Source organism: Heterocephalus glaber, unplaced genomic scaffold (assembly GCF_053883595.1).
Source record: "Heterocephalus glaber isolate CG9 unplaced genomic scaffold, H.glaber_assembly_v1.0 deba00001564, whole genome shotgun sequence".
Taxonomy (NCBI): Eukaryota; Metazoa; Chordata; class Mammalia; order Rodentia; family Bathyergidae; genus Heterocephalus; species Heterocephalus glaber.
The window spans coordinates 18,381,043-18,405,822 of NW_028258351.1; the positions used below are offsets into that span (position 1 = coordinate 18,381,043).

General features: G+C 43.0%; 1 protein-coding gene across 1 annotated transcript in view; it reads right to left on the reverse strand.

Annotated features, from left to right (window-relative positions):
* Window positions 1-6,947: 6,947 nt before the first annotated feature.
* LOC101723875 (NACHT, LRR and PYD domains-containing protein 1-like) overlaps window positions 6,948-24,780 on the reverse strand; it is a 41,942-nt gene continuing 24,109 nt past the window's right edge. The window contains 6 exon segments of the mRNA XM_087192042.1: window positions 6,948-9,775; window positions 10,450-10,494; window positions 12,307-12,448; window positions 16,532-16,657; window positions 17,141-17,319; window positions 17,322-17,402. Coding sequence (XP_087048168.1) covers window positions 9,465-9,775; window positions 10,450-10,494; window positions 12,307-12,448; window positions 16,532-16,657; window positions 17,141-17,319; window positions 17,322-17,402 — 884 coding nt within the window. The 3' untranslated portion in view covers window positions 6,948-9,464.

The window sequence follows — 24,780 nt, forward strand, 5'->3', positions numbered from 1 at the left end:
CTTGGATTGTGCCCTTTACAAGAATGTAGTGTCCTTCTTCATCTCTCTTAATCAGTGTTGGTTTGAAATTTACTTGATCTGCAAAAAGGATAGCTACTCCTGCTTTTTTTCGGGTTCCTGTCACATGGAGTATTGTTTTCCACCCTTTAACTTTCAGTCTATGAGTTTCCTTTTGAATTAAGTGTGTTTCTTGTATGCAGCGTATTGTTGGATTTTGCTTCTTGACCCATTCTGCCAGTCTGTTTCTTTTGATTGGTGACTTGAGACCATTAACGTTGATGGTTATAACTGAAATGTATTGACTTGTCATTGCCATGACTTTTCTTTTTGTTGGGTTCTCCTCCTTTACATTTAATTTCTTGTCATGCCAGATGGGTTCATTCTGCTTTGCTTCCTGGGGTTGTGATCCTCAATGTCTGTTCCTAGGATATTGTGTAAAATTCTTTGGAGTGCTGGTTTGGTATTCACGAAGTTCCTAAGGTGCTCTTTGTCATGAAAGTATCTTATTTCTCCATCCATTTTGAAAGATAGTTTTGCAGGGTACATCAATCTGGGTTGGAGGCTGTTTTCTTTTAGGTCTTGGAATATGTCACTCCAAGCTCTTCTTGCCTTGATGGTTTGTGTTGAGAAGTCTGCTGTGATTCTGATGGGCTTTCCTTTGTATGTGATTTGTTTCTTTTCTCTGACTGCTTGTAGAACTTTGTTCTTCTGTTGTGTTTCTGGAATCTTAACAATTATATGCCTATGTGTAGATTCTTTTTGATCAAGGCTATTTGGAGTCCTATATGCCTCACTTATCTGTATGTCAAGCTCTTTTCCTCTGCTTGGGAAGTTTTCTGCCATTATTTCTGTGAAGAGATTTTTTATGTCATCTGCACTCTCTCCTGTTTCTTCATTGAGCCCAATCAGTCTTATGTTATTCTTCTTTGCATCATCTAGCAGCTGCTGGATTGATTTCTCGTGTTCCCTTATAATTTTGAAGCAATTTTTCTTTTCCTGGTCACTTATTGCAATCTTATCTTCTATATCTGAAATTCTGTCCTCACATTGGCTCATTCTGCTGTGTAGACTTTCAATGGAGTTTTTCATGTCCTGGAAATCTATTTGCATCTGTTTTATGGATTCCATTTGTTTCCTATGTTGGGATCCCATCATGTTCCTGAGCTCCTCTCTAGATTTATTAATCATGTCTTGGACTAGGGGCACAATTTCTCCTGTTATCTGAGAAATTATTTCTGATTTCCTTTTTTCCAGATCCCCTTTTGTTGCCAGTTCAGTGGGTCCAGGTGGTTGAGTATCAGAGTGTTCCATCTCATTTCCCTTTGGGGTTGCTGTAGGTGATCTGAAAGTCTGGTTTTGAGACTTATTTATGTGTTTTCTCATTTCAACTGAGGGGGGGGGCCTGTTGGGGCTTGCACGGATTATCTCCTCTGAGCTGGGAGAGGTGGGACAGGGGCCGGGAGCAGTGGTAGGGATGGTGGTCCAAAAGCCCTTTCCTGTGGGCTGGGAGCAGCGGGAGGGATGGTGGCCAGGAAACCCCTTCCTCTGGTCCAGGAGCAGTGGGATGGCGGCTCAGAAGCCCCTCCCTCTGTGCCGGGAGCAGTGGGACTCAGTACCGTGGTCTGGTGGTCCGGTGTCTTCTGTGTCTTTGTAGTGTGGAACCAGGTGGCTGTACAGAGGAGCGGGGGTGGGGGGTCCAGTGGATTGTTGCCAGGGCGTGGGCTGATTCAGGGTGTTCCGCGCGACTCAGGACCTCGGTAGGGCATGCGCAGACCTGCCTGTCTGCAGCGGGCTGATTCGGTGTTTTCCGCGCGACTGGGGACCTCGGTAGGGCGTGCACCAAAGATGGTAATTTTAAACTTGTTTGGATGGTGAAATCATGGAGTGATCTCTTTTCATTTTTCCAGATTTGTGCCCTATTGTTGTTGTTATTATTATTATTATTGTTGTTATTATTATTTCGTGCCACAAAAGTAGTTAACAGGTGAGAGAATTGAAGTTATGGACCCAGTGACTGCTTTCAGGATTAACAGTACCCTGTAACGTTCTGATTGGTGCCCACACAGACTAAGGTCCTGAATTATCTGGATAGCCCCATATTGCTTAGCAACCACCTGCTCAACAGCAGGCTAAGAAGTCAGAGACAGAGCTAGATTCCTGAATAACCACCTGTTGTCCATTACACTGTCAGCCTCTTCCCCTCAATTTCTCTGTAGCAGTGTTATGTTCCCTTCTCCTGCTCACTCTTTCTGAGTTTCTATCTGCCTGGGGCTAACCTGCTTACAGTATTCAATGATGGGGCCCACCACAATACAGGTGGTCACAGGTTCCACAGGACCCTTTTCCTTCCCCTGGTTTAAGATTAGGACCTAGACCAGAGTATGTGCTTGGCTTAAAGTTTAAGTCTGTGGTATCTCATTATTGAGACAAGTGTTGCCTGCACCCTCCATGGGATCATAGATCCTGGAGACCCTTTTCCCCTTGGGGAGTGATTCCTCCAGGAGAGTTACTGAGTTCATCTGAGGAGTCCCACCATTCTAGCAAGTACTGGACCCAACCAAAGCATGAAATCCATGCCTTTTTTTTTGTATGAGGGATCGAACTCAGGACCTTGTGTTTTCCAGGTGGACACGGTGCCATTGAGCTAAATCCCTGGCCCATTGAATGAATTATTATTATTATTGTGATTTGCCATACTAGGGGTTGAACGCAGGGTCTTCGCAGCTCCTTTTAAATTTTGAGGCAGGTTCTTTCTAAGTTGCCTAACCTGGACTTGAACTTGTGGTCCTCCTTCTCAGGCTCCCACCTGCTGGGATTATAGGCATGGACCACCACTCACAGCTTGAATGAATTCTTTTACAGGGTTCCAAGTAAACTTTAGTACTTTAATGAGGAAAATTAATCTAGGGTGAATTCATCCAAACATAATGATCCTGGAAACCCCTCGATTTTCAGCTATTGTTGAGACGGATCCTTACTTCCCTACACTTCTCATTCCCATCACCTCTACAGCATTGCTTCACCATTATTTTCAATTGAGGAAGTTGATTTTCCACCTCTAGCTAATCCTCAGTGACTTCTCTATTCAGGAAAAGAGCTGGAAAGAGGGGCTAGAGTAACCATGAAATGCAGCCAGAGAGCCCCCGGGCCTAGAAGAACCTTCTGGGAATAGTAGTGAACTTCTTTCTATAAGTGGGAACCTTGTTGTGAATAAATGAACCTGCCCTGTGTTCAGCCATGGACTTATTTCCTGGCTCATGGATGTTTCCCAAAATGTGACTCAACTCCACCACTGGGACCTAGATGGCTTTTTTCTAACCTACTCACAGATCAAAGGGATCAGAGGTGTTCCCAATGTCCATGACTTGAGATTTTGAAGGATCACACATGTTTTCCAAGAACTAAGGAAGTGAGGAAGAGAACCAGGTGAAGGGCAAGCCCTTTCTTCTAAGTGGGACAATGGCAAACCTGATTGTCAGCTAAGAACTCCTGGGTAGAGGGTATTTAATGGCAGGGATGAAGTTTGAAGAATGTGATACATTGCATTTCCCAAAATGGCCACTTCAATATCTATATCTCATCCTACATACTCTTCTTGCAAAGTGACTGACCCACCAATCACGGAGAGCGGGGGTCAAGTTCTCTCCCTTGAATCTTGGCTGAGGGTTGCTCTCACTATTGGACTATGCTGGAAGTGGTGCTATGGGACTTCTAAGGCTGAGTAATACAAAAGTATAGATTCTGCCTGTCTGTCTCCATCTCTGTCTCTCTCTCTGTCAATCTCCGTGTGTATGTGAATCTCTCCCCTCCCTCCCTTCCTCTCCCCTGCCTTCCTCCTTTTTTCCCCATCCCCCCTCTTTCTCTATCCACCCTTGGAACTCAGCTGCTGTGTTGTGGCCAAGTGCATGCAGATGCTCTAGCAGGATCCCCAGCTATGATCTCAGCTCACAGCCAGCATCAACCACCAGACATGTGAGCAAGCAGCCTTTAGATGATTCAGGCTCACATCTTTTGATCTCCTCCAACTAATACTGAGTAGAGCAGAGACAAGTTCCCAATTTGCAGTGTCTGAGCAAAATAAATTTTATCACTGTTTAAGCCACTAAGCTTTAAGCTTTGTTGTGCAATGGTAATAAATGGAACTGTGGACAACTAGAAATAAAGTAGAATATGATTACATGAGAAACTAGGAAAGAAATTCAGTTGGAAATCAGGAAGAGTCACTACATGTTGAGATTTGTTCTCACTTGAACTCATGTTGAAGCTTAATTCCCCAATGTAATAGTATTGAAGTGGTGGGGCCTTTAAGGGAGATACGTAATTAGGCCATAGAGGCACCATCTTAAGAAGGGATCAGTAGGGATTTTTGAGACAGGGCATCACCAAGTTGCTCAGGCTAGGTTCAAACTTGTAAGCCTCCTGCCTCAGCTTCCCAAGTAGCTGGGACTGTAAATATGTGCCACCATACTCTGCTTAGGAATTTTATGGAAATGGAACCATACAGTGGATATTCTCTTGAAAAATTCAGTGTAAGTATTTTGAGATTCTTATATGTTGTGTGCATTAGTAGTTTGTCCATTTTTATTTCTGGGTAGTATTCCATCATATGGATATATGATTCACAATTTATCCATTGACTGGTTAGTAGGTATTTAGGTTTCTTCTAGTTTTGGCTGTTATCCAAAATGAAACAAAACAAAACAAAACAAGCTTCTAGGAACACTTATATACAAGTCTTTGTATGAATATGTGCTTTTGTTTCTCTTGAGTAAGCACCAAGGAATAAAATAGTTGGTATTATAATATTGGCTGCCAACACCCTAAGAGCCCGATGAAGGAGGATACCAGTGTCTGTACATCTTATTGGGAGATGGAACTTTAAGCTGTTCACTCTGTACAACACAGTGCCTCACACTGCTGACCCAGTTGCAGCTTATATTTCTGAACCTGGAGTTTGCCTGGTTAAGCTTCTACAGAGACCCAACATTCAGCCTTCTGCAGGGCTAGGGGAGAAGTAGTGGTCTACCCCTGTAGCCTGATGAGGATGGGGAGAGGTCTGGGGGCCTACTCCCTACCTAGCTGCTCCTAATACAGACTTTCAACAAATCCTGCTGCATTAGGCTTCACCTGTGAGTACCTGGGAGAGATTCAGCACTTCTAGGTCCTGGCTATGTCCTGGGTTCTGCAGTGCAAATCAGCTTCTACTGAAACTCTGCAGCCTTGGGTTCAGCTTTCCTTGTTCTGTTAAAGCAGACTTGTATTCATCTGCTTTCCATCTTCTAATTTTGTGGTGACATGACATCTAATGTGTTGTATTTTCTCCAGTTCTCCTGAGATTGTACTTGCTTTATTCCTTCATGGATAGTTTAATGGGATGTCATGAGGGAACAAAGATTACTGTATATACGGAATCTGTACTAACCTGGAAACCATTGCTAATTTTCATAATGTAAATTATATGCATGTATTCATTCATTCATTCATTCAATAATTTATTGAGTACCAGGGACTTCTCTAGCATGTGAGTTGCAGCAGTGATTTATGCATAAAAAATAGAAAAATTAGGCTAGGGATTGTGGCTCAGTGGTAGAATGTGTGCCTAACATATAGGAATCTCTGGGTTAGATTCCCAGCACCCCCCAATCCTCCAGCACCCCTAACCACCCAAAGAAAAGAAAGAAAGAAAGAAAGAAAGAAAGAAAGAAAGAAAGAAAGAAAGAAAGAAAATAGACAATTAGGGCAGAGTAGAGGAGATCAGGAGTATAGAGTAGGATATACAGTGGTACCTTGGTTTAAGAACTTAATTTGTTTTACGATTTGGGGGAAGATGGCTGCATTTTTGTGTGGTGAAGATGGTTGTCGTTGTGTTTGCCACCTGACAAAGAGTTTGCAAATGAAAGCAAAATTTGCCAAATGCTTTTGTTTGTGAACCAAATTGTTTGCAAACAGAAGTGTTCATGAACCAAGGCATAACTGTATTACAATATTAGAGTGGGTATGACTCCGCGCAAGATTTGAGTCAAGCTCAAAGGAGATCTGTGGGGGAAAGATAATCCCCGGCAGAGAAAATAGCAGAAAAGCCTTTAAGGTAGAAATATGTCTATTAAGGAGATCATATGGTAAGAACAGATGGAAAGGGGCTAGAGAAGTAGGGAGGAAAGGTTAGATTTTAAAAAATGATTAATCCTACTTTCATATTGCAATCAAAATACAATAAATATCTGCTAAATGCAACAGCTGTACCTCCACTAACAATAGAAAATAATTCAACAGTAATAGCCTATCTAAAGATTAATGAAGCTTAAGGGTTATACTAATGAAGACATAGGGGGGTGAGAATGGGAGAATGAAAGAAGAAAATTTGAAAAACAGTAGAAGTTGAGAAGAAGGAGACAAAAATGAGACAAAGGATCCTAAGGAGTAGGATATTAATAAATTAGATAAAGGTAACAGAAGAATTGAACAAGAATAAGATGATAAAAGAAAAATGGAGAGAAATGTAGAGAATAAAAAAGAAAACTTTAAAAGGAACAAGCTTAAAAGGAGAAAATAAAGCAAAAAGAAGAAAAATTTAAAAGTCCTTCCAACCTTAATTAATCAGTGAAGAAGAGAGAGAAAAATGAGTAAAAGGGCCAGGGATTTAGCTCAGTGGTTCTGCCACCTGCCTCGCAAGCACAAGGTCTAAGTTCGATCCTTGGTACCAAAAAAAAATTCTCTGTATGGTTGAATGGGTGGTTTCTTTCCAGGATCTACAGTTTTGGAATCCAGCAAATCACATTTTTTGCCTCCTAACTTTATGGCCTGTGGGCTTATGAGGTGGCCCCCTGTTCCAGAAGCCCCTCTGCCTTTTACTTCAGGCTGTGGCACCTGTTCAAGCTGAAGCATGTCCTTGTGAGATAGGATAGAAGAAATAAAAACTAGGGAGAAAAAAAACAAGGAAATTGAGATTTTATTTTATTTGTTTATTTATTTATTTTTGATTTTTTGAGACAGAGTCTTGCTATGTAGTTGTTATGGCTTGTGTCTAAATGTCCCCCCAGAGCCTCATATTGTCATAGGTGGGGTGGCTAGATCTGCAGTGTGTAATGCTGGGGTTAAGTATATGATTTTGGGATCAAGGCTATGTGATTTTTAAATTAGTTCACTCATTGGTTAGGCATAGTTCTGGGAGTTGATAATAGGAAGACTCACCCTGGGTGTGAGTGCTACCAGCCCTAGGGTGGGAAGCCTGGATAGAATATAAGGGACAGAAAGAGAGCTACTGTTATCACTTGCTGCTTCACTACTTTGCTGCTTGGTACCTTCTGCCCACCATGAACTGTTTCTCCTCTGTGATGCCCCTCTGACATGCGAACCTGCCTTGGAGCCATCCAACTATGAATTGAAACCTCTACAAACGGTGAGCCAAATAAACCTTTCCTCCTTTAACTTGAGTGTCAGGTATTTTGTCTCAGCAACTAGAAAAGTAATTAAGACAGTAGTTGAACTCACTCTGTAGCCTAGGCTGGCCTTGAACTGGTGAACCTCCTGCCTCAGCCTCCCAAGTGCTGGGATTACAAGTGTGCAGCACCATGACCAGCTATATCTTGGGACTTCTTACCAAGTCTGCCTGCCTTAGCCCTTCTACTTCACACCCTAAAACCCAGTCAGAACCTAGGAGTCTCAATCACTAAGATCTGATTATCCATCAACCTTCTCTCTCTGACAGATGCTGTGGGTTCTTTAATCAGACTTCATATTCCTCCTTTTCATTGTCCCATTACCCAATCTCACTCTAAACTGATACTGCAGTGGAAATGAAGAGTAAAGAATGGAAGCTCAAGTGCAGTGACTGTGGGGAGGGACATAAAATCAACTTGTACTTCTGAATCTTGGGAAGTGGCAGCATGAGTGAGGCTTTGCTCCTATGAATGGAAGACAATGTTTTTATGAGTGTTCAATAGCAGTGAGTTCAATTCTAAGATTATGATTCACTGGGGTCAAGGGTGTGACCTACTAATCTGGGATTTTAGTACCCCTGACTCTGGTATCACTGATAATATGATGGCCAGAGAGGGAATTAAAGGAAGTGTCCAGAGAAAGTTCCTTTGTCATTTTCCTGCTAATAAGTCTTCACTTAACACCCAAGGTATGTCAGACACTGTACTAGGAGTTGGGAAGGAATTGATGGGCAGGTCAGACATGGTTTCCATTCTTAGGAAGCTTGCCATTTAGTTGAGGGATAAGCAATGAAGCAACAGGGCTGATGCCATGTGTTGAGAGCTCTGATGAGGCAAGAAGGACACAAGGTTTTGGAGGAGCACAGGGCAGTGACGGAGGGCATAGATTCACTTTTCACAGGAAGAGATGACTCAGCCAAGACCTAGACTCCATTCCCCCTCCAACCTGTGTCTCCATCCCTCTCCTGGCCCCAGAAATTGATCTAGACCCTAGAAACAACAAAGTACACATCTGAACTAATAGAAAAGCCAAGTTCAACATGGACAATGGAGAAGCCCACAGTTTCTGCCTTTCCTTTCTTTGACCTGACTGAGAAAGAGAGCCTCAACTGCTCTGTGACCTGGCCATCTGTATGAATCCCTGAAGTATGGAATCTAAGCCATGGCCTTGTCCATTCCTAGGAAGTGATAACATTGTTTAGGTCAAGACACTGAAATACCCAGTGTGTTGCTGAACATGTAGAAACTGACTCTGGCCCAGAGTCAAATACCATAAACCATCTGATAAATGACATGACCCAATGGCCTTTCATGGACACACCTGGGTAGAATGTCTTCTTTCTCACTGTCCATCAGGAAAACAACGATTCCCTTGATAAGTAAGTTCCTCTACCTAATGTTTTAGATGGATTATGCTGCTATTTAGTGCTTTGTTCTTTGAAATCCCAGCCAGCCCCATCTTGGGATGGTCTGGAAAAGCCCTGATGAGAATTCCCCTGCCACCATTTTTAGGTCAACTCCAGCCATGGGATAGTTGGACAGAATAAATGATAGATAAATTTCTTTCCTTCCTACTTATAAATGAAGCACAATTTCCAAGGACATGTGTCTTTTCTACTCTGGGTCTCCAGGCGGAGATGAATTGTCCCATGTCCCCTCCTATTCCTGTCTGCATCTACATGGGACAGGGAGGGTTCTGGCCTGGTACTATGGGCAGCAGAATAGGATCTGCAAAGGGTGCAGGTATAAAGGAGTTACTGGAAGAGAAGTGGTCTGATATTTTCCTCCTAGCACCAGATAGACATTCTCTGAGATTCTGTTATCCCTCCTGGACAGCTGCCCCTTGAAAGCCAAGGGAGGCACTAGGGTGCCTCTGAGGTGTCCCTGGACACGAACATATAATGCCCAGAAGAGACTTCTTCCCAAACTTTAGGGCTGCAGGTAAATTAGATGACAACTTGTCCGTAGATAAAGAAACCGAGGCCCACAAGAGAGGAGAATGCTTAGACCTCAGCTACTGAGCTGTCACAGTCCCCCCATGCCTCCACCCCACTTTTCCCAGAGTTCCATGACTAAGTGAGGATGGGCCTCCTTTAGGGCTTGGTAGACTTTGTCTTTACAGGCCCGGTTCCAGGATCGACTGAAGCCAAACAGCTTCCGCATCTGGCCTGGCTTTGTGGCTTCAGCCCGCACACTCTCATACTGCTCTTCACTCAGCACCTGTCCATGCAGCTTGTCCAACACAGGGTCCACTGATGTTACTTGGGCTACCAGCTGCTCCCGGTGCTGGTCAATGAAGTGCAGTAAGGCCAGGGCATTCGGAGGTGAAGGTGAACCTGGAATGAGCAAAGAAAGATTCCCACCTATGGGCCCTACATCTGATCACACACTTTTGGTTCTTCATTTAGCTCCTCTCTCTCTTTTTTTAAATTAATTTTATTGGTACATTTTAGGTATACAATATAATGACATTCATCATTGGAAATTTGCACCTTTACATAATCTCTCTTGGTTCTTATTTTTTCCCCATTCCTCTGCCCTCTCTTCAACCCCTCCATCCCTCCCTATTTACAAAGACTTTGTTTCCATTTTTTCATTTTCTCATATTAATTCCATTCCCTTCTTTCCTTTCCCCTACCCCTCCCATTTCCCCTTCCCCATAGCCATTTAGCTCCTCTCATCCCTGACTTCCTTTTACCTCTGGAAGGACAGACTACCAGAAATGTACCAATGCCCCTTTTCATGCCAGCATTTAGCTTTACATTCTCTCTGGGTGTGGGGGAGGGGTTCATGATGGGGCACTGAGGCTGAGTAGGGATGGGAGAGCTGCCATGGACAGGAGTGAGGGGCTGGGCAGGCACTTGCCTCTGGCCACATGCCTTTCCAACTTATCCCCTGGTGAGGTCTGCAGTGAGAGTCCTCTCCTGTCCCTCTTTTCTTCCTCTCAGGACTAGATTGTACACCTGAGGACAACCACTGTCTCCTGTGGTCTCTGACAGCTATTACTGACCTAGGGAAACTGGATGGACCAGAGTAGCTGTAGGTCTGAGGTCTCCTGGAGGAAAAGAAATACGAAGAGACATCTGTAAGATTACAAATATGCCTGTCATACCCCAAATCTTCCATACACTTCTGAAATTCTTTGATTCTAAGAACAAACTACAGTCAAATTCTGATAGAATCTGGAGTAAGGACTGGAAAGGCTCTTAAACATTGGGGAATCTTTTCTTTATGTATATGGAAACTAAGGCCCTGAAGCAATGATCATAGACTAATAATGAGAGAGAAGGCATCTGAATAAGCCAAATAATTTCTGCCACAAATTCTCAGACTTGGATTTATCCTGCCTTGGACTGCACTGATTCCCTAGTGGAGAATCTGACCAAGTGCTTTGAAAGAGAACTTAAACTATTCTCTGAGTTCAGTGTGACCTAACAGTGCAAGGACCTGGGTGGTGGTACTTTTATCACTGGATTCATTTGGATGTTGTGAGGGGATGTTCGTCACGCTCCCTTTCACTGGACTGGAGCCAATCCTAACTCAGGCTCATACTGGAGCATCTACTGAGGAAGGTGAATGGGTGGTCAAGAATTTAAGACAAAATATAAGAGGAGGAGTGGAAGGAACTAGAAATGTTTGATTCGCATAAGGGGAGACATGATCACAGTGTTCCAATATCTGAAGTCTTTCCCATGGGGAAGATAGACTTCTTTAAGCTCCAAAGGACAGAATTAGACTGTTAAGAAGAGGTCAACTTAACAAAAAGAAAAAGAACAATATATTTACCATTTATTAAGGATCACCTCATGAGCATGTCCAGACATCATGTTGTTGGATCTTTCCAACAATTTGATCAGTCAGTAATTTTAGTCCTTATTTGCACTTTCAGTTTCTCACACCAGAGAAACTATTCGGTATTTATACATGTGTATCTTATTTATTTATGATCAGTCAGTAATTATGAGCCTTATTGTGCAGATGAGGAACCACAGATTCAAATGAGTTAAGAATTTTTCTCAGGACCATCCAGTAAGTGCAGGAGTTGAATTCAAACCCAAGTCTGATGCTTGACTAGTTAGTTCTCTACCTGTGGTTGCCTCCCTACCAAGGATGAGGAAAGCCCACGTTCCTTTCACTGTGCAGTAAAGCTTGTTTTATAGCATCTCTGAAGATTTGAAATTTGACCACTGACATTTGACAAGGCTAGCTGTTCCTAGAAGGACTGATTAGGAGACTTTGGGGGGTGGTAGTGTTTGACTAAGAAAGATTTTCTTACTCCTGAAAATTTTTTATTTGATTTCCTGATGTCTACCTTGAAAATGTTGCCTGATCCAGGACAAAATGCAGAGCTGATTTAATCTATCAACCATATAACCCTCTACTGCTTACTCTTTTTTATTTTTGTTTTTTTGAGACAGAGTCTTGCTATGTCGTTCAGGTGTGTCCTTGAACTCACCATGTAGCCCAGGCTGGCCATGAACTTGAGGCGATTCTTCTGCCTCAGCCTCCCAATTGCTGGGATTGCAGGCGTGTGCCACCATGCCCAGCTCTGCTTACTCTTTTATTTCACAGCCAAGCCATGATGAGACACTGTGCCAAAGGCCTTGTAGATGCCTAAACCTCTTAATTCAGGAGAAGTGTGGAGATACCAGGGTGCACAGGAGAGAAATGAGTTTAAATTCTATTCATATCAGCCCTCAAGTGACTTGAAAAAGTCACATAATTTCTCTGGACTATTGCACTATATTTATATGGCGATTTATATTTATATTTTACTATAATACCCACAGACACAGATGAAAACACACATAGACACAAACTTGAACTTTCTTTCTCCCACTTCTGAGCCGACTTGTTCAGGTTTTACCTGGTTTCAACAAGGCCTCCCATATTAGTGTTTCATCTTTCTTGTTTCTTATTTGCAGCTGGATCCCTGACCCAAAGTTGGCAACGTAGATCTCAGAGAAGAGCTGGGGTTCACAGGGGCTTCGATAGCAGAGCTCTAGTTCCTAGAGAAAGAGTCACCAGGTGAGAAGCCACTGTTTTACACAGCAAGTGAAGTCTTTCCCTTCTTAACACCTTCTTGGTCTTGCTCACCACCATGGAAACAGTGATTATCTCAGGTACAGAAATCAGTCACCACCTTTAGACCATAAATACTGTTTCAGGCATATGAGGACACAGTGCATACCACATGAATGGTTCTCCAGGGGTCTGACAGCAGAGCTCCAGTTCATCAAGAGAAAATGTGCAACCACGTGAAAAGCCACTAGTCATAGTTAAGTGAGGTGTTTACCCACTTTATACCTTCTTGGCCCTGCTCAACCCCATAGGTGTACTGATTATCTCTTATAGTGAAATTAGCTGTCTGCTTCAGACTATTAATCCTAACTGTCAAGGCTGAGTCAAGGCTCATCGTAAGTAATATTCACGCATCCTGAGCTTTCTTTTTTCTTGAACCAGCTCCATCATCCTCCATATCTTTTTTTTTTTTTTGGTACCGGGGATGGAACTCGGATCCTCCCACTTGCATGGCAGGTGTTGGAACCACTGAGCTAAATCCCCGGCCCTCTCCATATCTTCCTTCTTGAACTCAAGTCCTTATTTTTGATCCCAGAGCCTGTCTTCCTAATGTTCCATAAATTCAACCCACTTCTAATAGGCAGAAAATTTACATCTATTTCCTTTCCTAAATCAAATCCAAGACAGAACTCTTGAGTTCCCAATTGTCTTCTGAACATGCTTCTCCTTCAGTTTTCTCAGACTAAGTATCTGGCACTAGCTTCTACTGAGCAGTCAGGTTTCAAATTTAGGCACTATCCTTCATCTCCCAATCCACCAAGTCCTATTGCCTCTACCTCCAAATAGGTTTTGAGCTCTGTTTCCAAGGCTAATTATTTTAGTTTTGGTAACTGCTTGTGTTTCAGTTGTCTGGAATTCATCAACTTTTCTCTATTTCCATTGCTACTGTTCTAGTGAAGGCACCATGGCTGGCATCTGCAGTGTTTTGACTTGTCCCTGCTTTCATTCTTGTCTCCTTGTCAACCCTTCTCACTGGATATTCAGGAGGTGTCTTTTGAAAGTAAATCAGAACATGTATTACTGTATTTCAGACTATCTAAAGCCTTGCCATTGTACTTAGAACAAATTCCAAACTCTACATCAAGGCTAACAGGGCCAGTGAGCCCTGGGAAACTCTGCCTCAGGTCTGACCTCATCTTTTTTTTTTGGTACCTGGGATTGAACTCAGGACCTTGCACTTGCATGACAGATACGGTGCCACTGAGCTAAATCCCTGGCCCCTGACCCCATCTTTTGCTGCAGGGACTAGACTCTGCCATACTGGCCAACTTGTTGTCATGTGGGGCTGTCAAGCTGGTCCTGCCTCTGTGCCTGTGCACACATTTTTTTCCTAAAATTAATTTTATTGGTACACTTTTGACGTACATAACAATCACATTCATCACAGGCAATTTGTAGCTGTACATAATCTATCTTAATTCTTTTTTTCCCATTCCCCTCCCTTCCCTTCAACCCTTCTTCCCTTCACCATGTACAAAACTTTGTTTCTATTGTTTTTCTTCCATTCACGTGCACACATTCTTGCTGTCTGAAATACTCAGCGACCAATTTTCATATGCTGAACCCTTCATGTCACCGAGGTTCCAAACCAAGTGGTGTCTTTTCAGAACTGCCTTGTCTGACCTCTGGAAGAAGACCAAGCTCAAGTCACTCTCTCACATTGCTCTATTTTTTTTTGAGATAGGTCAGGCTCACCTAGAACTCACTTACGTAGCCCAGGCTGGCCTCGAACTCTCAGTGATCCCCTCCTGCCTCCGCCTCCTGAGTACTGAGATTACAGGTGTGCACCACCACTCCTGGCTCTGCTCTCTTTATTTTACAACAATTAGTGTTACAGTCACCAAGCCTCTAATTATGCAGGCTCTATCTGCCATGATGTAAGTTTCCCAAGAGCAGAGATTTTTCTGTTATGTCTACCGAACTACTTTTACTGAAGCACATACCTAGTGTGGATTAATGATTGTTGAATAATCAAATTATGTCTCTATAATCTCTCAGTAAAAATTAACAATGCAGGAAAACTACAAAACAATTACCCTTAGGTTCATGTTTCCCAACTTAAAACATCAATATCCCTTCATTCTAACTACTGAATCTTGGTTCCATCTGGAGACACTTAATAAAATTATCAGGAATCCTTCAGAAGCTGCTGTCTTTAAAGTGTGCAGCTTCTGCCAGAGGTGTCAGAATAACATGAATTTTTTTATTTCTTCAACATTTCTTTCTTCAACATTTTTTCCTGTTAGTTCTAGTACTAACCTTTTGTATTATTTCATTTTGACACTTTGTGGACCACCAATTTGCTCTCTTTTACCTTCATCCTGCTGTCTCTGATTCCTGATGTTTTCCTTCTACAATTTAATGAAAAACTCTCTTGTCCATTTTCTGTAGCTACTGCTCTGAAGCAAACTGACTGTTGGATCTATTATCCTCCATGCTAACTTGCAGATGAAAATCTAAGATGTAGACATGGGGAAATTTTCACTATAGCAAATACTTTGTGATTTCTTTCTTTTCTTCTCTTTTTTTTTTTGCTTAAATTCTTTTATTGGTACATTTTAGGTATACAGTACATTTTTATTTATCATTGGGTGCTTGTACCTGTACATGATGTATTTTGGTTCTTATTATTTCCCCATTACCTGTGCGCCCTTCCCTATTTACATGCTTTGTTTCCATTTTTTTTTCTTTTCTAATAGTTTTTTCCTTTCCATTCTTTCCTTGTGATTTCTTTTTTTAAAAAAATTCTTTTTTTGGTACCAGGGATTGAACTCAGGACCTTGCACTTGTGAGGCAGGCGTGGCACCACTGAGCTAAATCCCCGCCCTCATGATTTCTTATACATGTTGCAAATGGGTAATCTGTAACTAAGGAAAGGAAAAAAGGAGACTTTTGGGCTTTCTTCAACAGACCCCTGTGGATTCTGGGTTTCATAATCTGGGCCCTAATTTTGAGACCTTTTACAAAGACTGATCATTTTATTGGTTTTGTTAATTGCTCCTGTTTCCACTGTCTGACATATCCCACGCTGTGCATTAAACGTTGCTGTGCAGCCACTGTCGTATCACATGGCTCCACCGCTCATCTCACACTCTTCTAACCCTAGATAACTACAGACTGCCATGAAGTGGACACCTCTTGGATTTGCCTAAGCAGCAAATCTGGGTATACTGAAAATTTACTACTGTGTATTAATTCTCAGTGGCTCAAGGTCACCTGCCTTTGGCTAAAACTGGGGAGGGTGGATAGTTAGAAAGAACAAAAATAGCCCCCAGTGGCTAGGAACTGATCCAAGCCTTATAGGTAGAGCTCAACGTCATTGCAAACTGATATGAGGTTTGCAGCTAAGCTGTATTGTCCCTTGCTGTACATAAACAGGACATGAACTTTAGACAGGTTATCAGGCAGGCCACAAAATGCTAACCCCTCCACCCCCTCCACATAGTAAAGGTGTTACTCTATATGTTTAGGGATATGACTTTATGCTTGCTTTCACATGCCCTCCCTTGAGATTATGGTTTCCCAATCACCCTACTTTTTGACAACACCCAACCTAAAGCAAATGTTTCCTTGGACTTTTGCCAAAATTACCCAGCAAAGGCCCAAATCCTTTAGTAATTTCTTTCTAACACCCCGTTACTGAGACACCACAGGTTTCCCCATGTTGTGCTGAAATGAGTAAAAACCACAGTGTGTTTGACTACAGTTGTGTTCCTAGTATGTTTTGACTGGAAATCATTGACACTGGATAGCCCAAATGCTTGCCTCTGTCCCCAAGTCAAACAGCATCATCCTCCCCATGCTAAAAATGTGAATCACCATCTCCTTTTCTTACCTGTAATCTTTGAAGCATCCCTCTTTTACTATTTGGAGCTTTCCTACTCACCCTAAATCCCACTTGCCTTCTGCCCCACTGTAACCATTGCTGAGAAAGCCCCGAGACCTTCAGACAGATTTTCCCAAGCAGATCTTCTGATCTTAAGGTGGGGACAAACACCTGGGCTGTTCACCTTTGGGATGATTTCCAGCTTTCTTGAACCAGACACAGTGTAGCGGGTGCCTATGTAAAGGGAGTCCATTGGGGGTGGCTTATGTATCTGCACAAACTTGAACTTCTTTTCTTCATCATCTATGGCCTAAGGGACATACAGAACATGTTTAAGGGTGATTCTGCTCTTCAGAATGTGGGCTGAATAAGGTGAGATGTCATGTCAGTGTGTGAGTAAGGGGGCTACATGGCCTCTGCATCCCTCTCTCCCCATGTTCTCCCACAACGAGAGCCTCATGCTTGGGCTCTACTCTGTTAAGGGTGGCAATAGGATCACTGTCAGAAAAGAATGGGTGAGATTTGGGCATGCAGCTTTCCCATCTTTTGAATTCTGGAAAGAGACTACAAAAGCTTGTCTAGACATTAGTGATGTAGCAGCAAAAACAGCTAGGAAAAATAGGGGGTATCAGAAAACCAGTCTGCGGCTGAGCAGAGAGCAGTATTATTCATCCACCCATGTTGAGGTTCCCACTTGTAAGAGTCCTATCTTTAGTCCCAGTTGAGGGTCCATCTATATTTCATATTTACAATGAGTCCACCCTGGCCTGGCCATTTTGGTTTTGAGGGCTACCTTCCGAATGGTGCAGTCACTTGGAATCAGGTAGAGGTGGAAGGTTACTTCCTCAGCATGGATGTGATGGTAGAGCAACGTGGTGGAGGTGATACAGATGAAGCGCCGGACAGCAGGGATTATTTTCAGGAGAACTCCCATCGGGGAGAAGGAGGGGTTTTCCAGGACTGTGTAATGTGGTCCACCCTGGTTGGCTTCTCCAGGATCATACCCTCCTCTTTAAAGTGGGCCACTTGGAACAGGGAGATGTCCACAGTCCCCTCTGTCAAAGAAAAAATTTGAGTGATATGCATTTAGTTTCTTTACTGAATCAGGCTTTGCTGGAGATTAGGCTGAAAGACCTTCTTGGGGGAACCTAGTGCTATGGTCTGTACCTTTAGGTTCACAGAAAATTCCTATTTTGAATCCCTAGCCTATAATGTGATGGCATTTTGAGGTGCAGCATTTTGGCAGTTGTGATGTCGTGGAGGGTGAAACCTCATGAATGGAATTAGTCCCTATGAAAAAAATTAGGCAACATTTTCCCCTCATGAGTACACCCATAGAAGATGCCACATCTGGGGGAGAGACATTGAAAGTAGTGGTGTCTTAATCTCAGACTTTCCGTCCTTCAAAGTGTGAGAAATAAATTTGTTATTTATAAACTATTGTATTAGCTGTCAAGGGAACAAATATACTCCCAAAGGTCGTGGGGACACACCTAGAAATGTGCTTTCCTAACTTCATACTTTATGCATATCTCAAGCCAATCAAGTCCACAAGGCTAACCATTGTAAGTCCACCCCATGTCAACCAGACACCCAAACAGATCTCCTTAATTCTCAAATAGAGACAATAACAAAGTCACAATTATGCTAACATAATGCAACTATCCCGTATCCAAAAATGCACTAATTCCTTCCTCACTGTCGCATCAGTTCCATCATTGTTCAAAAGTCCAAGTCGAAAATCCTTTGAGACTCAAGGCAAACTCTTAGCTCTGAACCAGTATAAAATTCAAAAAGTAAGCTACATGTTACCGAGGTTCAGTAGTGTAGACTAATTATTTCCATTCCAAAAGGGAGGAACAGAGGAATGGAAGAAGATAAACCAAAACCCAGTAGGCAAACATTAAATCCCATAGCTCCATATCTGGCATCTGGGGCATATGGTAGCAGGATGGGAGCTCCAAATGGCTTGTGCAGCTTCAATTCTTATGACTTTACTTGTTGCACACCAAATAGTTTCTTTCTCGGGTTGGTTCAGCTCATTGCTTATAGCTTTCCTGGAAGAGACCATACATTCTGACTTCTATGACTACCTGGGGTCTCCAACTTCTTCATTCTCAGCTTTATGCATTGTTGTATTGTGGGCTCCTGGCAAGAACTTAGTATCACATATTGCTTGGCCTTGCAGGCCTTCCTTTGAAATCTGGTTGGAAGCCTCCATGACACCATGACTCTTTTATGTTCTGTGTCTGAAAAACCAGCATCACATGGATAATGTCAAAATCTGCCACCAGTTTGAACACAACTGGACCCTTTAGACCATCAATGTGGTCTCTGAATGTCTGGAATGCTGAGTATTGTGGCACAAATCCTGCGGAAATAATTTCCTGGGCAGCTCTTTATGCAAGAAGGCCACCCAATAGTTCTCTTCTTATTCTGAAGTCTTTCAATAGAGTTTACCTTTGAGCCTGTGATGAGAGGGTTCGTGCTGATTCCTGAGATGCCCTCAAGTCATCTTTCTTCTTGTCCCATGGAAAATACTTTGTTTCTCTTCAGTGGCACTAATGTCCTTAGAAATCACACCTAATTTTCCCTCAGCTTTCTGTGCATTTCCTTTTTGGCCAAATTGAATGTCTTTCAGATATTTCTGCTCTACTTTTTGCTTCTGATTCTCTCTGTAAATTGGGCTAAAAGTAACCATCTGTATTGCTTGAAGAAACTGAATGTTGTTCCACCTTGAAATTTCCTGTCAGATCAGTTAGCCTGTTGTTTTTAAAGGCCTTAGTTTCACATAAGGTTTTTGGGCATGGACAAAATGCAGAAAAAATTTTTACCCGAATGTAACATGCATGGCCCCTAGTCCAATTTCCAATAGATTTCTCTTTCCTATCTGAAACCTCATGAGCACAGTTTTAATACCCTCATTTGTATTGGCATTTTGGACATCTGAACTCATACTAGAATTGCCCATCAAGGTCAGATTACAATCTTAGGATTTCTCTAGCTCCATGTTCCAGAGTTTTCCAAAACCCTCATGCAAATTAATTCTGAAAACTCTGAACCAAATGGTCAGGCATAATGACAGCAGTAACTCCAATGCTGGTACCATTTTTTTGTTTGTCACTGGGACACAAAACCTGACATTTACAATTTAAAGGAAGAAGGATTTATTTTGGCTAACAGTTTTGAAGTCTTCAGTCCATGGTGGGCTGGTTCCAAGGCAGAAATATCATGGTGGGAGGCATGACAGAGGAAGTCTGCTTACCTCACAGCAGCTGGAAGGCAGAAAGACAGGCAAGGAGCCAGGGAAGAAGGGGCCAGGGACCATATCAAGTCTCTAAGACTGTTGACCCCCACCAAGATACATGAAGAGATATGCTTTTATGGTTTCTTAGGCATATCTCAAATCAATCAAATTGAAAATTAAGATTAGCAATCACAGCTATCCAGTGTATGGTATGTTATTATAGCAGCCCAAGTGGACTAAGTTGTCCAGCATAGGAACATGTAGCATCCCAGGATGGGGTGGCTTTGTAGCTGTGGGCAGTACTGTCTATAAGGTGGGAGAACTAGAGGAAACATTTCAAACTGAAACACAGGTCCAACCCTGGCCCTGAAGCTACAAAAGGCACTGAACATATGTTTACTATGCTGCTGTGAATTCTATAAATCCTGGGGCCCATTGAGTGATGCTAAAAGGTTTGACCCCAGGCAGGTAGAGCATAAGAAAGACAAAGGTGTAGTGGGAATATGGAGTCACCAAGGGGATCTTGTTTTGGTCAAGTGTTTGGTCATCATTCAGACTTTTCATTTTGGGAAGAATCCCTTCCTTCACCTTTGTGTGGGTCTTTAAATAAGCAAGCTGAGCTTCCCTCTCAGGAAGATGTTACTCCTTAGCAATTGTGACACAGGTTGTGCAACCAAGACTTGCCTAAGTGTGTGCTCCTAACCAGGACCTTGAGCCTAGTGGGCTGAAGCAGAGAAAAATAAACAGTTGGAGACAGTTTTGGCAGTAGCAGTGCAGGCCAGACAGGTGGGTCCTATGGTGGCTGTGTCTGCGGCAGAAATCTCTCTGTATTTCTTAATGTGATGTTGGGCAAATGCGGGAAATGAAATCCTGGGAGAGAAGCACATTTCCCACAGCCACAAAAATAGCCATTGCCCTATTGCCAGTGTTTTTGGTCTCAACATCATTGGCTCAGTGTCTTTTTTTCTCCTAGTCTTGATGCATAGCTTTTAAAAAAATGTCTATTGCTACTCAGGAATCTTCTGGTACATTCTTTTTCTGCATAAATCAGCCAGAATTTGTTTATTTGATTGTAGCCTATGGTCAGTGCAACAGGGAATTCACTAACACCCCAATAAGCTGGGTATGGTGGTGCATGTAATCCCAGTACTTGGGAGGCTGAGGCAGGAGGATTGCTGGGAGTTTGAGGCCAGCCTGGACTACATAGTTCAAGGTAGCCTGAGTTCAGTAAGGCCCTGTTTCAACCTCCCCCCTAAGAAACCTCCAACAGAGAGTTTGTGGAATGAAGGCTGGAAGTAGGAGAGACATTGTTGTAGATATGAGGAGTTTTGGCTCCATTCCCTATTCCCTGGTATCCACTGAAATGCAGGTGATTTCTGAGCAGCAAAATATCCACCTATCCAGAGAAGGCCCTTAGCAAGGGCATCAGAGGGAGTAACATGGAGTGATGTTAATTCTAGAAAGGACCATGAAGCCCATTACTTAAATTTTCTCACTTATTAATTGCATTTGTGGATGAAAAATAATATCACAACGTACATCATCTGAAAAAATAAGGAAGAATCCATTCATGGATCTTACTGATCAAACAACAGAATTATCCTAACCACTTTCTTCAGTAACACATTTACACACTTCCATCCTAGTTCAGGTAGCTTTGCCTTCTGTCTTTCTATGTCCATTTAGATTGTTCCAAGCATCCATCAGATTATTCTCATGACCATAGCATGTGATCTCCGGTAGTGGATCCACCATTCTATAATTTATCATCTGTCTCTGTTTCATTGGTGTTTGCTTCCAGCTTTTCACCATGATAAATGGTACTGCACGTAACCTGTTTCTGCAGAGAGCTTTTTAATTTCCTTGGGTAATTATTTTGGAATCAATGAATATCAAGGGATAAGGAAATGGAGTAAAAGGATATCTCCCTTTGTCTTTCCCCTCCAGATGGCTTCTCTAAGAGGTGATGCCGTTTGGCACTGCCGTGAGCCACATTAGGTAAATAGTCTCACCTGCATCGCCATAGCACTGTAAGGTCTTTAGTGTGCCAAGTGGGAGAACTGAAATTTTGGGAGGGAAGCACATTTCTCATGGCCACAAAAATAGCCACTGCCCTATTGCCACCAGGACCTGAAATTCCAAGGTATGTGGCACGTACAGATGCTCTGTGCCATAATAATGTTCAGTGAATTCTGGAAGATGCTCTGTCTTTCCTTTTGTTACCCTCTGGCTTGGCTGCCTTCCTGCCCTGGCTTGCTCAGGACAGAGAATTACATTTCTGTGTTGCAGGAATTTCTCTCCTAAGAACAGGAAAGTTCCAGGCAGTTTAGGAGGAGTTGGTCGCTCTCTTTCTTACACACGTTGTCCTTTCCATAGATAGCAGAATCACCTCTTCTACTTTAATAACAGTATAAAAAACATATTGTTTTTTATGTATGTTTTTGCTGTTCTGGGATAGAATCCAAAGAGTACTGTGCTCCCCTTCCTATTTATAGTATTTTGAGACAGGGTCTTGGTAAATTTTCCAAGGTGGCCTCTCCTTTGCATGTTCATGCTTCAGTCTTGAATAGCTGGGATTACAGGGATGCACTACTACACTCATTCATAACAGTATATTTGTCTCATAGATTAAAGACAGCAGAGAACCAACCAGAAAGATTGTAATGTGAACAGGAAGAAGCTGTAGTGGTGTCTGGGGCAACAAGAATCAGTGGCAAGAAGATCAGAACTCTGTCAAAAGCTGCCTTTGTCTTAACGCATTAGACTTATTCAGAACAAGCCACCAGGGGTGGGCTTGCTTCTGCAGCAGTGTCTGGACCCAGAGCATCCTCTCTGTTTATGCACTGTAGATATATCTGGAAACAGGGACACACAAGCACTGCAATTCTGGAGCTCATGGCGCAGCAGGGAAGGCAGACAGTGAGCAGAACATCACCCAATACATCACAAGTGCTTTAAGCATTGTGGGCAGTTCATTCCCCAATGGCACACCCAGGGTTTGCCTCAGCCACTGCTGCTCCCATTCTTAAGGGGGCTCTGTCTCCTTTGGATCCTGCCCTTAAGCCTGAAGCCTGGTGCTGCCCTCCTCTTGTACTTCTGCTCAGTGAATTGTTAGAACCATCCAAGCCCAAGTGAGCTTTTGACTTTCCTACACAGGGGGACAGTGTGACCCACAATACATAAAGGTGAGGCACTAGGGAGATGTTTATCAGAGCAGTAGTATGATATGGTCTACCTGAGCCTGACTCCCAGCAAAAAGCCTCACTAGCTATGCAACTCTGAGCAAGTTACTTAACATCTCTGTGAATTATTTGTGAAGTTTACATTTGAAATAGGGCCTCACTAAGTTGCCCAGACTGGCCTCAAACTTGTGATTCTCCTTAGAACAGGGAGGCCCAATCATTCCTGAGAAATACTTTTCCTTTGAAATATGAAAGGGATGTGATCTAGCTGGCAGAGGTTATGCCCCTTCCCACTGCTACTAGGTTGACCCAAAGGCAACCAAGGAGGGTAAAGACCGGCTCTAGTGTTTTCCCACTTTCTCTGTGGTTGCCACAATATCCACTCGCTAGGCTCACAGCTCCTCCTGCAACTCTGATAGTACCTGTGAACCAGTGACAGCCCCAATGCCATTGCCCCACACTTGGCTGCTAGTGCATTCCTGCAGAGGTTCACCTCTCATAGCACAGGCACTGAAATTAAATAGAGGACTAGTGCCACTATCCCCAAAGTCCCTAAACTCTGCTGGTACAATCAACACTACTACAGTTCTTAGAAACTCTTTGAAAGCTTTGTCAGTAACGAAGTTGGCCCCCTGGAACAGGTGGGAGCTGACAATCAAACAGCAGCTTTTTTTCACAGTTGCTCTGGGCTGCCATCATGGCTGCTGAGGCTGTTCTAGCCACCTCTGGGCTGCTTTAGGAATCTCTGCTCTGTCCATGGCTGTATCAGGTGTCCAGAAGACTTCACTTCAGCTATGGCAGCTGCTGAAGACTCAGCACCACCTCAGATGACAAGATAACTTCACTCTCTCTGTCACCACTCCTGCAGTTCTCAAATAATCACTAAGATGCAGGAGACTGCCTGTTGGCCTCCCCCTTGTGTACATAAGCAGTGAGATCAGTCCAAAAGGGCTCTCGTGTGTAGTGCCCCCAGTCCTGTAGCATAGGCACCAATAAAGCCTAGCTTTGATTGTCTTATAGCCTATGTGATTTGACTTGGGCAGAGTGGGCTGAGCTGGTTGCACTAAAGTAAAAACTGGTAACACTAATGGTTGTTCACCCTCAATGTGCTTAGCAGCCAGAGAGCTGTTGAAGAACTCCAGAGAGTAGAAGAGAGCTAACAGCAGAGTAATGACAGACTTGAAGCCATCTTGTAAAGAGCTCCACAGAGGAGCAGAAGAACTCTAGAGAGGAGCTGGAAGTTCAAGAAAGCTTCCAGAGCTGAGAGCCACTAGGACCTGCTAACGCTCAGGGTACAGGGTTACACTAAGAGCTATAAAACTGAGAAATGAGAGGCTCTGCAATGTGAAGCTTGCAGCTACTAATACTAAAAGGGTTGTACTTTGCCAGTGTGTGATATTTATCTGTATTGAGCCAAGAAATCCTCAGCCAATGAGTAACACTTCTGGGATTACAGGCATGCTCCACCACACTTAGCCATAATAGTGTATTACTCTGATAGGGTGGAGAGCGTACACTAAGGAGATTGGATGTTTACATCATAGTGTTATTGCAAAGATTGATTGTGTCAGTGAAACATTTGAGGGTATCGAGGGCTCCTTGCTATTATCACGGGAAAGTGCAATTTGAACATGTCCCTCATCACTTGACTCTTGTGGTTTATTTTGTTTCTTCCTCAAACAACTTGGCTCAGTATTCTGCTAACTCTTAGAGTCTGGGAGGAAAAAGGTACTCAGGTCTTCTGATGATGCATTTTGCTGAAGGAGTTTCAAGGCTTTCTATTCTTATGCAATGATGGTATTTGTTCCAGAGAATCACCAGCTTTGGAGTATGTGTGATATCACTGTGGTTCTCAGTGTCTAGGCAATCTGAACTCCTGTGATAAGGCAGGACTGGGAGGAGGAGTGAACATAACATAACTTCTAGGAATTCCTGCAGCCTGTCATCTGGGCTGCAGCTTTTGCTTGTCCTGGAGGCAATGACCTCACTACCTAGGCATCACTG